A 15,501-nucleotide genomic window follows, 5' to 3' on the forward strand; every position below is an offset into this window, starting at 1 on the left:
CTATTTTTGCTTTTGCTTCATCTGAGATCACAATCACTACTCCTGCCTTTTTTATTTCAGCTGAGACATAATTGATTTTGCTTTAACTTTTTACTTTAACTGTTAATGTCTATTTCAAATATGTTTCTTGTAAATATCTTAGATTTTGGTTTGTAATCCATTCTGCTTTCTACTTCTTTTTTTATTGATGAATTGATTCTAATCACATTCACAGTTGTGATGACAAACTGTATTTCTTCCAATCTATTTTCTTCTGTTTGTCAATTTCTCTTTTTATCCTGCCCCATCCCTAAAGTCTTTTTTGTTTCTATCTCCTTTATATGTGATTCCTTTTATAAACTTCCCTCTTTCTCTTCTCCCCATCCCTCCTACTTTTTTTGATACCAAATTGAATATGTGTGATATATGAATATGCTTATGTTATATATATTATATGCATATATATTATATATGTACATCTATACACAAATCACATACAAAATATTTATTTTGTTATTTAGTTATTTTCAATCCTTTCAGATCCAATTTGATATTATTCTTGACAAAGATACCAAAGTAGTTTATCATTTTCTATTTCAGCTCATTTTATAGATAAGGAAACTGAGGCAAACAATCATAGAACTAGAAAGTGTTTGAAAATGAACTTAAACTCAGGTCTTCCTGATTCCAAACCTAGCTTTATATCCACAATGTCATCTAGATGTCCATGTGTGTTTTGTGTGCATGCATGTATATATACACACCTGTATATGTTTACACACATATGTATTATATATATGTATGTATATCTGTGTTGTGCGGGTATATTTCCATATATAATAAAACATAAATATGTACATGTACACATAAAACATATAATATGGTTGAATTGCAGTTTATTTAGTTATTTCCTTCTTTGAACCAATTTGAATAAGACGTTCAAGTATTGCCAGGCCCTCTCATGATTTTCCCCTCCCCTTTATTTTTTAATTATTTATTAGTTTTTGACATTTACTCAGATAAGATTTTGATTTCAATTTTCCCTCCTCCCTCAAGTAACCCCTCACCAAGAAGATAAAATCATAGGTTATACATATACAATCATATGAAACATTTTCCACATTAGTCATGTTGTGAAAGAATCAAAACAAAAAGTAAAAACCATTAAGGGAAAAAACAACAAAAGTGAACAGTATGTTTCAATGTGCATTCAGATTTCAATCCAGACATTCTCTAAATGTGGTCAGCATTTACCATAATGAGTCTTTTAGAACTGTCTTAGTTCATTTTATTGGTGAAAAAAAAATCTATCAAAGTAGATCAGCCATAGTTGCTGTATTCTCCTGCTCATTTCACTCAGCATCAGTTCATACAAGTGTTATCAGGTTTTTCTGAAATCAGCCTTCATCATTTCTTATAGAACAATAGTTTCCATTATATTCATTTACCAAAACTTATTAAGCCATTTCCCAAATGATGGGCATCCTTTCAAATTCAAGTTCCTTGCCAACACAAACAGAGTAGCTACATTTTTTCACAAATGGGTCCTTTTCCCTTTTTTATGATCTCTTTGGGATACAAACCCAATAGTGGCATTGTTGGATGAAAAGGTATAAACAGTTTTATAGTCCTTTGGGCATATTTTCAAATTGCTCTCCAGAATAGTTGGATCAGTTCACAACTCCACCAACAGGACAATAGTGTCCTCGTTTTCCCACACCCCCTTCAACATATATTATTTTCTTTTCCTGTCATCTTAGCCAATCTGAGAGGTACCTCAGAGTCTGTTTTAATTTGTATTTCTTTCATCAATAGTGATTTAGAGCATTTTTTTATATATTTATACATGACTTTAATTTTGTCATCAGAAAACTGTCTGTTCATATCCTTAAACCATTTATCAATTGAGGAATGACTTGTATTCTTACAAATTTGAAACAGTTCTTTATATATTTTAGAAATGAGACCTTTATCAGAAACATTGATCACGTACAATGTCTCAAAGTTCTGCTCACTTCATTCAGCATCACTTCATATAGTTCTTTCCAGACTTTTCTGAAATCAGTCTATTCATCATTTCTTTTAGAATCATTTCTATTACATTCATATGCCATAAATTATTTAGCCATTTACCAACTGATAGACATTCACTCATTTTCCATCTCTTTACCACCACAAAAAGAGCTAATATAAACATTTTTGCACATGTGGGATCTTTTCCCTTCTTTGGGATATAGACACAGTAGTGGCACTGTTACATAAAAGGATATGCAGTTTTATATTCCATTGATCATAGTTCCAAATTGCTCTTCAGAATGTCTGGATCAGTTCACAACTCCAGCAACAATGCATCCCCTCCAACATTTATCATTACCTTTTCCCATAGTCTTAGCCGATCTGATGGGCATGAGGTGGTATCTCAGAGTAGTTTTAATTTGCATTTCTCTAATCAATAATGATTTAGAGCATTTTTCCTGTTTATAAATGGCTTTTAATTTTTTCATTTGAAAACTGCCCATGTCTTTTAAACATTTATCAAGTGAGGGATGAATTTTATTCTTGAAAATGTGATTCAAGGTTCTATATATTTTAGAAATGAGACCATCAGAAACAATGGCTATAAAATTGTTTCCCAGCTTTCTGCTTCCCTTCAAATCTTGGCTACAGTAGTTTTGTTTGTGCAATAAAATTTTTTTAAGTCAATGTAATCAACATTATTTATTTTACATTTCATAATGTTTGCTAGTTTTTCTTTGGCCACAAATTAATCCCTTCTCTAGGTTTGTCTTGCCAGATAGACTCCCAAATATTTTATATTATCTGGTTATTTTAAGTGGAATTTATCTTGTTGCTGGACTTTGTTGGTAACATATAAAAGTGCCAATGATTTATGTGGACTTAGTTTTTATCCTGAAACTTTGCAAAAGGTGTTCATTGCTTCAAGCAATTTTGCCTCCTCTTAATTCCTTCAATTTTTTCTTCCTTTAGTAACATTTATTATTAACATTATTATTATTTATTATTATTAACATTTATTAACATCTTCTTCCTTTATTAACATTTCTAGTAAAATACTGAATAATAGTGGTCATAAAGAACAACCTTGTCTTACCCCTGATCTTACTGGGAAAGCTTCCACCTTCCCCCATCACATATAATGCTTGTTGATGTTTTAAATAGATGCTGTTTATCATTTAAAAAAAAAAAAACTCCACTCATTCCTAGAGTTTTTAATAGGAATGGGTACTAAATTTGGAAGTTTTTAATTGATTATGTTTTTTTTAAATTGATTTGTTCAATTATGTTGATAGTATTACAGATAATGAACCAGTCCTGCATTGCTGGTATAAATCCCACTTGGTCATAATGTATTATGCTGGTGATAAATTACTATAATCTCTTTGCTAATATTTTATTTAAGAATTATTGCATCAGTATTCATTAGGAATTGGTCTAAAATTTCCTTTCTCTATTTTGGCTCTTCCTGATTTAGTATCAGCACCATATTTGTGTCATAAAAGGAATTTGATAGGACTCTTTCTTTGCCTATCTTTCCAAAGAGTTTATATATAGTATTGGAATTGATTTTTCTTTAAACGTTTAGTAGAATTCTGTCCCTGGAGATTTTTTCTTAGGGAGTTCATTGATGGCTTTTTCAACTTATTTTTCTAAAATGGGGGCTACTTAAGTATTTTATTTCCTCTTCTGTTAATCTGACAATTTACATTTTGATAAACATTCAACTATTTCAATTAGATTATCAGACTTGTTGGTATATACTTGGGCAAAATGGCTCCTAATTATTGCTTTAATTTCTTCTTCAATGTTGAGTTCTGCCTTTTCATTTCTGATACTGTAATCTGGTTTTCTTTCCTTTTTCTAATTAAATTAACCAAACATTTATCTATTTTGATAGTTTTTTTCATAAAACCAACTCTTATGTTTATTTATTAGTTCAATAGTTTTCTTACTTTCAATTTTATTACTCTACTTTGATTTTCAGAATTTCTAATTTGGTATATAATTACAGATTTTTAATTTGTTCTTTTTCTAGTTTTTTAAGTTGTGTGTCCAATTCACTGATACATTCTTTCACTATTTTAGTGATGTAAGCTTTTAGAGATTTTAAAAAAAATTCCCCTAAGAATTGCTTTGGCTGCATTCTCTAAGTTTTGATATGTCATCTCACTATTGTCATTCTTTTGAATAAAATTATTGTTTCTTGGATTTATTATTTGACCCACTCTTCTTTAGGGTTAGACTGTTTAATTTCCAATTAGTTTTTAGTTTGTTTTTTCATGACCCTTTCTTGCATATAATTTTTATTGTATCATTATCTGAAAAGGATGCATTTAAAGTTTTTCTGCCTTTTTGCACTTCGTTGTGAGATTTGTATACCTAAAAGAGTAATTTTTTGTGTTGGTGCCACATACCAATAAAACAAATGTATATGTCTTTCTCTACCCATTCAATTTTTTTCCAGAGATCTATCATATCTAAATTTTCTAAAATTCTATTTACCCCTTAATTTTTTTTCTTGTATATTTTTGTGGGTAGTTTTATCTAATTCTGAGAAGGAAGGTTGAGTTTCCCAATTGTATAGTTTTGCATTCTATTTCTTCCTGTAAACTGAGTTAACTTGTTCTCTAAGAATTTGGATGCTGTGTCACATGTGTTTAGTATTGTGCATGTATGTTCAGCTTGTGTGTTTTTGTAATTATGTAATTTTGTATATATGTATTGTAGTGTCTATATACATATAGCTTAGTATTGATGTTACTTCATTGTCAATGGTACCTTTTAGCAAGATGCAGATTTCCTTCCTTATTTCTTTTAATTAGATTTATTTTTTTCTTTTGCTTTCTCTGAAATCAAGATCACTACTCTTGCCTTTTTTTACTTCTGTTCCAGCCTTTTACCTTTATTCTGTGTGCAGCTCCCTGCTTCAAACGTTTCTTGTAAACAATATATTTCATGATTCTAGTTTTTAATCTACTCTGCTATCTCCTTCCATTTTATGGGAGAGCTTATCCCATTTACATTTGCAGTTATTATTACCAGCTATAATTTCCCTCTATCCTATTTTCTTCTTTGTTTTTATCTTTTTCTCTTTTAACCCAGTACCTCCTCATGAGTGTTTTGATTTTCTTAACCTGCTTTCCCTTCTATTACCCCTCTTCCCTTCTCTTACACTTTTCCCCTATACTGCTTTTGCTCTTCCTTCTGTATTGCCCCTCCCTTTTCTTTTCTCCCTTTCTCCTACTTCCCTATAGGATAAAATAAAATTCTATACTTGAGTGTGTTATTCCCTCTTTGAGCCAAACCTGATGAAAGTAAACTTCAAACAATGCAAGAAAAATTTTCCCTTTACAATAATTGGTCTTTTGTGCCTCTTCATGTGATCCAATTTACAACTTTTTACCTCTCTTTTCCTCTTCTCCCAACACAATCTTTTTTACATTCTTTGTTTTTTTTTTTAAATATCATCACACCAAAGTCACACCATCTGTCTACACAAACCCCATCTAACTGCCCTAATAAAAATACAGTTCTTAAGAGTTACACATATCATCTTCCTAAATAGGGATAACATGTTGTTTTCTTTTCTATTTACGTTATTATGCTTCTCCTGAGTCTTATATTTGAAAATTGAATATTCTGTTTAATTCTGGTCTTTTCATGAGAAATGATTCAAAGTGTCCTATGTCATTGAATATACACCTATTTCCCATGAAAGATTATGTTGTCTTGATGCATAGTTAATTCCTGGTTGTAAATCAAGCTCCTTTGCCCTCTTGAATGTCATATTCCAGGCCCCATGATGCTTTAATGTAAGAAGCTGCTAGATTCTGGTTAATCCTGATTGTGGTTCCTCAACACTTGTTTCTTTCTAGCAGCTTGCAGTATTTTTTCCTTGACCTGACAATTCTGTAATTTAGCTTCAATTTTTCTTGGAGTGTTCCTTAGGGGATCACTTTCAAGAGAGGGGCTGATGGGTTCTTTCAATGAGTATTTTGCCTTCTGGTTCTAGAATATCAGACCTGTTTTCTTTGATGGTTTCTTGAAAGATGCTGTTCAAACTCTTTTTTTTTGGGGGGGGGGTGGAAATCATAAAAAGTCTCTCTAAGATCTATTTTCCAAGTTGGTTCTTTTTCCATTGAGGTAGTTTATATTTTCTTCCATTTTTTGATTCTTTTGTTTGACTAACTCTTCTTATTTCAGAGAAGCATTAGCTTCTATTTACATAATTCTAATTTTAATATATGATTTTCTTCAGTTAGTTTTGCCATTTGGCTAATTCTACTTTTTCTACTTTTAAAGATGTTTCTTACTTCAGTGGATTTCTTTTTTTCTTTTTTTTTTTTTTTTTTTTTGCAGTTGGCCAAATTTTTTAAGGAATTGTTTTCATCAGTCAATTTTTGTCCTTCCTTTTCTAAGTCATTGGCTCTCTCTTACACAGCTGTCATTTCTTTTCCCAATTTTTCTTTCTTCTTACTTGACTTAAAAAAATCCTTTTTGAGCTCCTCCAAGATCAATGCATATCCTTCTTTGTGATTTCACTTGCAGACATTTTATCCTCTTCTAAGTTGGTGTTTTGATCTTTTTTGTCACTACAATAACTTTCTTTTGTCAAGGTTCTTTTTTTGTTTCTTTGCTCATTTCTTTTTTTCTTTCCTATTTTGTGACTTTTGAACTCTGATCCTGGGGCACAAGAGGTACTATCCCAAGCTTCTTTCTAAGGCTTTGCACTTTGGCTTTGAACAGTGGGGTCTCTGTTGTTTAATGACTTGCTGACAGCACTTGAGTAGCCTGACCTAATCATGCCTGTTGTTGCTGGGTTTCCAATGCTGATAATTTGCCTTCTCAGCTGGGACTGTGCTACTGTTCTGTCAAGATAATACCAAGATATCTCAGTTGCCAATCTATGCTGTGGCTAGGGTTTTCCCAGACACAGCACTAGGGCTGAGATCCCTTTTCACTCAAGTGAACCTGACCTTTCCTGAAGTTCTTCCAAGCTATCTCAAGCTGGAAAATTGTTTCCTTCCATCTCTTTGTAAGCTGTCACTTCAGAATCTATAGTGTTCTCTTCTTTTCTATAATATGATGGTTCTCTGTGGGAGCAGGTTTCTTGGGGAGGTTCTCTGGAGTCAGCCTTAGTTTCAGGTCTTAGTAATACTCACCTCAAACACAGCCAGGGATTTAAATACAGTCTTTTATTGTCTCTTCCAAAATAGCCTGGTTAATTTTCTTTGAGGCCCATCTCTCTGCTTGGTTCCAAGAACTCTTGCAGCTTGTCCTTTGTCACCTCCAGCTCCCTCAGAATCTTGGTTCTACTCCTCCAACTCCTTTGTTCTGTCTGACTGCAATCTCTAGCTTGTCAATCTTCTGAACTGAACTCACTTTACTAACTCAGCTCTTTTTATGCTCTTTTTTAGAGGTGTAAACTCAAATGAGAGTGGGATTATGGGAGGTGTGAATTCACAAAGTTACAAAGTTAGAATACTCTTAATTTGCCTCTGAATTGTCTATTCACTTTTGAATAGCCTCAAATGTCTCAAACAAATCATCTATTCATCACCAAGATTTTTTTGGTGATATTGCACCTACACATTAAGAGACTGTAGAAGCCAAACAATACCCAAAAGGCAATAGAAAGGCTATGGGAGGTATGAGCAGATTAAAAAAGGATGCAAAAAAAGTGGAATAAATGACATCATCACAGAAATGTATGAATGACCTAACAAAACAATTGGCCAATACAAAGTTTGTATCTCCCGTACTTGTGACCTCTAATGTGTAAACTCTTAAAGGTGCAAACCCAAGCACACAAGCATTGCTTCCATCAATTCCACTTAGTACCTTGTTTTAAGTTCTGGCCCATATTTTTTCTTTGTAGGATCAGATCAATTATACTGAACCATGCTAAATTAGATAATTTATCTCTATCAATTCTAATGACTTAACACTTTGTAAGGATTCCAACAGATATGAGATAGTACTTCAGATTTGTTATAACTTGAATTTCTTTAATCAATAATAATTTAGAGCATTTTTCCACATGATTATTGATAGCTTTAATCTTTTCAGCTGAAATTTTTGTATAAAAGATGGAGAGTAGTAGAATATATGTTAATTCAATTATATGGATCTAAAACTGGCTGCATGGCTGGATTCTGCCTAAGTATTTTTAGTGAAAGTGAATAAAATAAATATTTGTGAGAGAGGAGCCTGGTAGAACATGTCAAAGCTTATACTCTGCAAATCATCTTATACCATAAGCAAAACAAGCTTTAAATGGATATGTGGCTTAGATATAAAGTATGTGACATCATAAGCAAAGTAGAGGATCAAGTAAGAAATTAAGTCTATAGGTAGGGCAAGAGTTCATGACCAAATAAGAGATAGGATTATAGAAGACAAATGGACAATTTTGATAACATGAAATTTTAAAAAAGTTTTTCCAGAAGGAAAATCAATGCAGGTAAATTAGAAGAAAAGCAAAACATGATGGGTGTAAGGGTAAGAAAGCTTTACAGCAAATTTTTCTGATAAAGATCTAATTTCCAATAATAGGGAAGCAATCCATATTTAAAGCAAAAGCTATTTCACACTTGATAAATTATCAAAGCATATGAACAGGCAGTTTTCAGAGGAAGAAATACATGCTCTCAACAGTCATTTTTAAAATGTTCTAAATCTCTAAAAAAAAAAAGATTATATTTGAGGTTCTTATCTTCTATCACATTAACAAAATTGACCAAAAAAAAAAAAAAAAAAAAAAGGAAAATGACAAACATAAGAAAGCTTATGGTTAAAAAAAAAAAAGTAAAAGTATGGAATTTGCCTGGATAGAATTTAATAAGTGAGCAGACATGTATCATAGGTGGAACTGCGATTGGTCTAGCTATTCTGGAAAGCAATTTGGAGATACGACCAAAAAGTACCTAAATTCTACATATACTTTTACTCAGAGATACTACTACTATACCACAAAGAAATCAAAGAAAGAGGTAACAGTCATATGTACAAAAATATTTATGGCAGCTCTTTTTGTGATGGCAAAAAATTTGAAATTATGGGGGTTATTTGGGAAATAGCTGAACAGTATAGTATTATGTGTAAGATGGAATACTGTTGTGCTATAAGAAATGATGAAGGGTTTGGTTTCAAAGAACTCTGAAAAATTTTATATAAACTGATGTGAATAAAATGAACACTTTTCTATAGTAAGTAAGAGCAGTATTATAAAGACAAACAATCTGGAAAGGCTTAAAAATTCCTATGTAATAACCAATCATTATTTCAGAGTATTCATGATAAAATAAGCTACTGACCACGAAATAAGGCAATGAATTCAGAGAACTAAGACTTTTTTTTAGTCATGCCCAATGCAGAAATGTGTTTTGCTTATGTTTATAGTTTATATGTTTATAATGGGCTTTTTTATTTTTCTTGCTTTCTCGGTTTATGGGAGGAGGGGACAAATAAGGGAGAAAGAGAAAACACAAAGCTGAAAATAAAATAAAATTTAAAAAATAGAAAAAGAAAAAAAGAACTTGCCACAGTGAAGTATTAAGGTATGACTTTGATGTCTTAGAAGTCAGGGAAACCTGAGTTAAAATTCCACATCAGACATTTCCTAGCTGTGTGAATCTCTAACTTTATAGGCTTTAGTTTCCTTTTCAATAAAACAGAAATAATAATAGTATCTATTTCAAAGGGCTATAGTGAGGATCAACTAAGATAATATATATAAAACTCTTTGTAAACCTTAAAGTAACATATGATATACATAAGACAGTATTATTTAAAAGATTAAAATTAAATATTAGAACCTTCTAGTGGAAACATTTTCCTATAAATACATAGAAGTTTCTAAACCATGGAAAAGGCCAGAAATCAAAAAGAACTGATACTCAATTAAATTTTTTGAAAATCTATGGACAAGACAATCAATATATATTCTAAGTCTAGTGGTCAATGATCAATATTACAGTGAAAAAAATTTCATAACTATTAACTTTAAAAGTCTTATTTTTCAAAGGATATTCCTATAAGTAAATGAATAGTTAAAAATAAATATATTTTATTATGGAAAATTAACAGATAGGATTCAAAGCAAATTTTAATATGATAGAAAAAAATCACAACAAGCATTACCTAGATTTAGAGTCTCCATTTCATCTTCTTCATATTCTTTAGCTGCCTCATTATTTTGGACAGGTGTATTATTTTCCACAAGGGATATTATTGAATTAGCATCATGTAAAACCAAGTAGTCAATTGGTATTCCCTGAAAATATTAAAACGTTCATATAATTAAGAGTTTCTTTAATTAAACACATACCAAATGGTTATGTGATCTCTAAGCATGTAGCAAAGAAAAAAATGATACATTTTCCCCATTTAGCACAATATTTTTACTATCTATAAACTCTAATTTTAAAAAAATGATGAGAAAATTCAAATAGAATCCCAGTTTCACAAACAATATTAAAAAAAAACATTTAAGCTACTGATTAAAAAGTTTAATAGAAGTGCTCAAGGACAAAAATCTGATACTCTAATAAATACAAATCTCCAGATTGGCATAATTCCATTAATCACTACTTTTTATGGATATATAAATGACCTCTATCAAATCAGTTGACAAGACAGTCAGGAAGATTCAAAAAGATTGAAAAAGGATTAAGGTGGGTAAGGAAGCGAATTGATAATTTTGATTATTATGAGGTGAAAAAAAAATCCTTGTTCCAAGGAAAAAATATGAAAATAAATGAAGACCCTAGTAATGTAACAGTGAATATTACACTTGTATAAACAAGTAGTATGGTGATACAGTAGACAAGAGTAACAGGCCTAAAGTCAGGAAGACTCAGCTTCCTATCTAGCCCCAAATATTTCCAATTTATACCTATTCCTCATGAGCACTTGCTACCTCCACCTTAAAAAAAAAAAAAGTCCCTTGTATTTACTTTTCAAGTGACATTTAGGAAGAGCAGTACCAAAATACAGGATGTTACAAACTCTAAGCCTTGTAACAGCTTAAGTATTTTCCCTTTCTTGACTCATTACTAAGCGTATTGAAAGAATCACACAGAAAGTAACTGAATGATGCTTAATCCAAAACAGTGAACTCACTCTGTTTCTCCCTTCTGTTTTTCTGCAATCGAGGGAACTAAAAGGATTAAGTGGTTAATTGTGGAAATTGAATGAAACATACAGAATCCATCTTGTGACTCAATTCTGCAGCTAGTTCAAGTTCCTTTCTATTCAATTACAGGTCTAGTCCAAATCTATTTTGTGAAAAAAACCTTATTATGGGAAGTGGGAGAAAACTTTATGACATTGTTTGAAACCAGCCCTTCATGGTTGGTCAACTGGATTTCCTCTACCTGCTAATTGGAGACCCTTAATTAAAGATCTAGATTATACTAACCAGAAATTCAGTAAGATCCAAATATATCAGTCTTTCGCACAGTAATAAATTTCAAGCAACTCATGCCTTATCTGAATAATGACTCCATACTGACTAATCAGTAATTGTTTCTGTGTTTCTTTTGAATGTTTAGAGATACTAAACAGTGTCTATGGAGTGTGGGACAGCTCCTTTTCTGATTTCAGGGAATTGTACTCTCCCCCTCCCAATTGGAAAGTCCCTAATTTTTCCTCTAATTAGAAATCAGATTATCTAATATTGTATTGTTTCATCTTAATTGTCCTTATTTGATTATTTGTTTTTAATTAATTTTAAAAGTCTGTCTTACCCTGTATTTAGGGTCCAGCCCTTAGCTGGTCCTAATTTGTAAGGCATTTGGCACTGCTTAATAAATCAAAATGCTCAACAACTCGAACTTTTGTTTCCTCAGTCATTTCATTTTTCACCTGCCACACAATAAAAAGCATGTTGGCATTTTTGCTATAAAAGGTGTTTGAGGGAGGGAAAAATCTACAAATGATTGATTACACCAGATTCAACTGCCTAGGAAACTACTTTTTTGGTTTGACAATCAAATGATAACCAGGGGGCTCAGTACATTAAGTGAATTTTATTTAAAAGTTTCTTGTTTTGCAAATAAAGAAAGTAATAGAGGAACTAGAACTTCTTGTACTAGATTAAAATCTTCATAAACTAACCTCATTTTCTCTAAGCAAAAATTAGTTTGTATTAGTATTCTTACAAGGTGCTAAATAAGTGGAACTAATGAGATAATGATTCTCTAATTTACATGTACTTAATACTTACTATAATTCCACAAGATTCACACCTTTAAGAGAGCATATATAAGGAGGAGCTCTCAGGGCCAAAGAACAGAAGCCCACTAGAAGCTCTGAGCCTCAGCCAGAATTCAGTCGAGGAGATTCACAAGCCACAGAAGGAAGCTTAAGCCCTCAAAACCAAGGAAAGAGATAGGCCTATAAGAAAGCTAACCGAGCCCCAGGAAAAGAGACAATAAAGGATTTGGACTTTAACTCCTGACTTCATTTGGGGTGATTACACTGAACTGAAATGAAGGCTGCCTCCAGAAGCCCCCCAAGAAACTTGCTCCCAGAAAAGATTACATTTTAGAGAAGAATATTACAGATTTGAACCAGAGGACTATGGTTTTTCTCTATTCCCAGTCAAGAAAGGTGAATAGTGACTTCAAGAAATCATGTTGGAGTCCCAAAGGGAAGAACAAGGCATGGTCATAGTGAATCAATTCCACCCACTCCCCTAAAAGGAAATGAGGTAAAAAGTACTGATCATCTAAACTGTCCCATATAGAAATATCTATTGGGGTATCATTATCTGTGAACATGTTGTAGTCTCTAGTGAAATGTATTGTTCTTGAGGGTAGAGATCATCTTGCCTTTGTATTTATACCCCAAGTATCTACAATAATATATAGACCTTCCAAAAGTTTAATTATGTGATTTTACAAAAAAAGTTATCATCAAATAAGAATCAGAGGAAAAAACTAATTACAAGCAATGGTGACTCTCTGCTGTGGGGGTACTAGGTTAGCTATTTATCAGGCTTTGCTGTATTCCCAGAGATTTTCAATCCAACAACTGCTATCCAATTTTGGTATTTCAAATAGGGATAAATGATATTGCCAGAAAGAATTTGGAAACAAGACTAGAAATTGTTGTTTACCCTAGCCAAGAAACAAATATTTAAAAAATAAAAAATAAAACAGGGTTTGTTTGTTTTTTTATTACTCATAAAAAGTATGATGTGAAGTAGCTGATTTGTTTTTAGTAGTTTCTGAAAAAAACAAATTTATTTCTGGACTGTTTTTTATATAATAATAAAATTTTAAGGTTTTGGCTAAAATTTGAGCACTTTAACCTAGCAGATCAAAGAAGATCAAAGAAAGGAGGCCATATGTATGAACATATAGCAAAGAAGTGAAAATTCTGAGGGTGTACATCAATTTAAGAATGGCTAAACAAATTATTGTATATGAATATGATAGGATATTATTATGTTCTAAGAAATGATGAAAGAAACAATTTCAAAGAAACCTGAGAAAATGTAAATGAGCAAGTGAAGTAAGCAGAATCAGGAGAAAAATTTATACAACAATAACAGTCAAGTAAAATAGTTTTGAAAGACACACTGCCCACCTCTTCTGATAAAAAGAATACAGACTGAAAAAATATTTTTTGACCATGGTCAATTCAAGAATTCGTTTTGTCACACTATGAACATTTGTTACACAGGTTTTCTTTCCTAAAGTGGGAAAGAAGGTTGGGAGGAGGAAGAGGACAGGAAGAAGAAAACTTTTTTCACTGAAAAAATAAAATAAAACTTAAATAAGGAATGTTATTGAATTAGAAGTATAATGACCTAGGTTCTGATATAATATTTGCTACTTATTAATAAAAATTTTGTGCAAAATTTTTAAGAACAACAAATTAATCCATTTTATTAAAAAAAAAAAGAAAGAAAGAAAGAAACTGAGCAGTGAATAAAGCCTAAGGGTTATCTAAGAAACTCAGAAAGATAAGAGGAAGAAAGAACTAGAAAAATGTCAGAAAATCTTAGTGTAAATTTAATGAATACAGAAGATAGAAATTTTTCATAACTATCATGTATTCTGCTACAACTATATATCTAATAATACTAATGTTTAAAAAAAAAAAAAAGCTTAAAAGTTGGCTACTGATGGAGGGGAAGGAGAAGAGTAAAACTGTGTCCCCTTTGATCTATAAAGAAGGGAAATTCGGAGTCTCAGAACCTCCTGGGAAAGGATATCTATCTCTCCAGACAAGTTAAGTGGCATCATTCAACTGGGCTTTACTGAGGCAAATCTCGTCCCCCTGCCCCCCAAATTGATCTTTTTGGGGATATCAACCCTTTTCAGGAAATTCCAAATCCTTTCAAGCCTTCAAAGTGATTTTCATTCAATTGAGAGATCTGGGTCTGATACTGAGTGGCTTGAAACTCCAAGTATCTAGGCCTGGGGGAATTGGCTTTTTTTTTTAACTTGAAACCTAAGCCTCAGATTTCTATAAAGGATGATTTTAAACTCCTATTTTTACAGCAGTCCTAAGGAGTATGCTTTGCTCCTTGCCATAGCTGCCTGTCAGGACTCCTGTCCACTGTGAATAGACCCTCTTCTCAGTGCCAATAAACTTCCTTTTTTGCCACTAATATTTCAGGCTCATGAATTCTTTCACTTTGAATCTGTGCCGACCAGAAGGGGATTCCCACCTCAACTCCCTGCACTGCCACTAGAACAGCATCACTTACTTATGATACTTATAATAAACTTACGATAAACCTCCATCAATTCACTTGGGAGTCTGCAGGAGGTCAGGGGCAGGATGTGAACATGTGAATAAAAAACCTTGAGCTTGCACATGACTGTTCTCTTGCATGCTGCCGTGTATTTAAACTATTGTTTTTATAAAACAATAGCCAGAGATCTCTGAAGACCCCAGATGGAGGTAAGCTTGGTAAAATTGGTTTAAGCACTGCAAAAAACAGTAATCAGAGATTTCTCTGAGGACCTGGGAATTAGGAGAGACTGGCAATAGTAAATGAGAGTGGTACAAGGGTGTTCGCAAATGAAGTAAATGCACAGAGTTAAGCATTTACAGAGTGAAATTTTTTAAAAAAGGAATTGAGAAACAAGAGGAACCCCCTAGAAATGGGAGGGCCTGAGATCAAAGACCAAAAAGAAAAAGACTACTTCATCCTACAAGATTAGAACAAAGAGTGGGATATTAATGGGACTAGATGAAGCTTTCCCAAAAAAAAGTCTATGAGATAGAATAGGTCAAACCTTAGGCCTAAGTCACATGATCCCTATTCCCAGAGGTCTGCAGAGCCACAAGATCAGGTCTTGGGCCCAGGTTGCAGGAAGTCACATCATCTCTAGGCCTAGAGGTGCTAAAGGCCAAGATCAGTGACAGGAAATGATGTGACCCACGGGAAGCAGACAACATTGGTGACCATTGGTCAATGATGGTTACTTCCTTTTAGTCTATCCAATGAAAAGACTTGGGTCTTTTGCTATTTATCCAGCT

The 15,501-nt window shown here is 32.5% G+C and overlaps 1 protein-coding gene across 3 annotated transcripts in view; it reads right to left on the bottom strand.

The window, feature by feature from the left end:
* Window positions 1-15,501, bottom strand: part of TXNDC16 (thioredoxin domain containing 16) — a 123,768-nt gene that overhangs the window by 47,306 nt on the left and 60,961 nt on the right. For all 3 annotated transcript variants that reach the window (XM_031952834.1, XM_031952835.1, XM_031952833.1), the window contains exon 12: window positions 10,141-10,273. In XM_031952834.1, coding sequence (XP_031808694.1) covers window positions 10,141-10,273 — 133 coding nt within the window. The remainder of the gene's footprint in view (window positions 1-10,140; window positions 10,274-15,501) is intronic.

Source organism: Sarcophilus harrisii, chromosome 2 (assembly GCF_902635505.1).
Source record: "Sarcophilus harrisii chromosome 2, mSarHar1.11, whole genome shotgun sequence".
Taxonomy (NCBI): domain Eukaryota; kingdom Metazoa; phylum Chordata; class Mammalia; order Dasyuromorphia; family Dasyuridae; genus Sarcophilus; species Sarcophilus harrisii.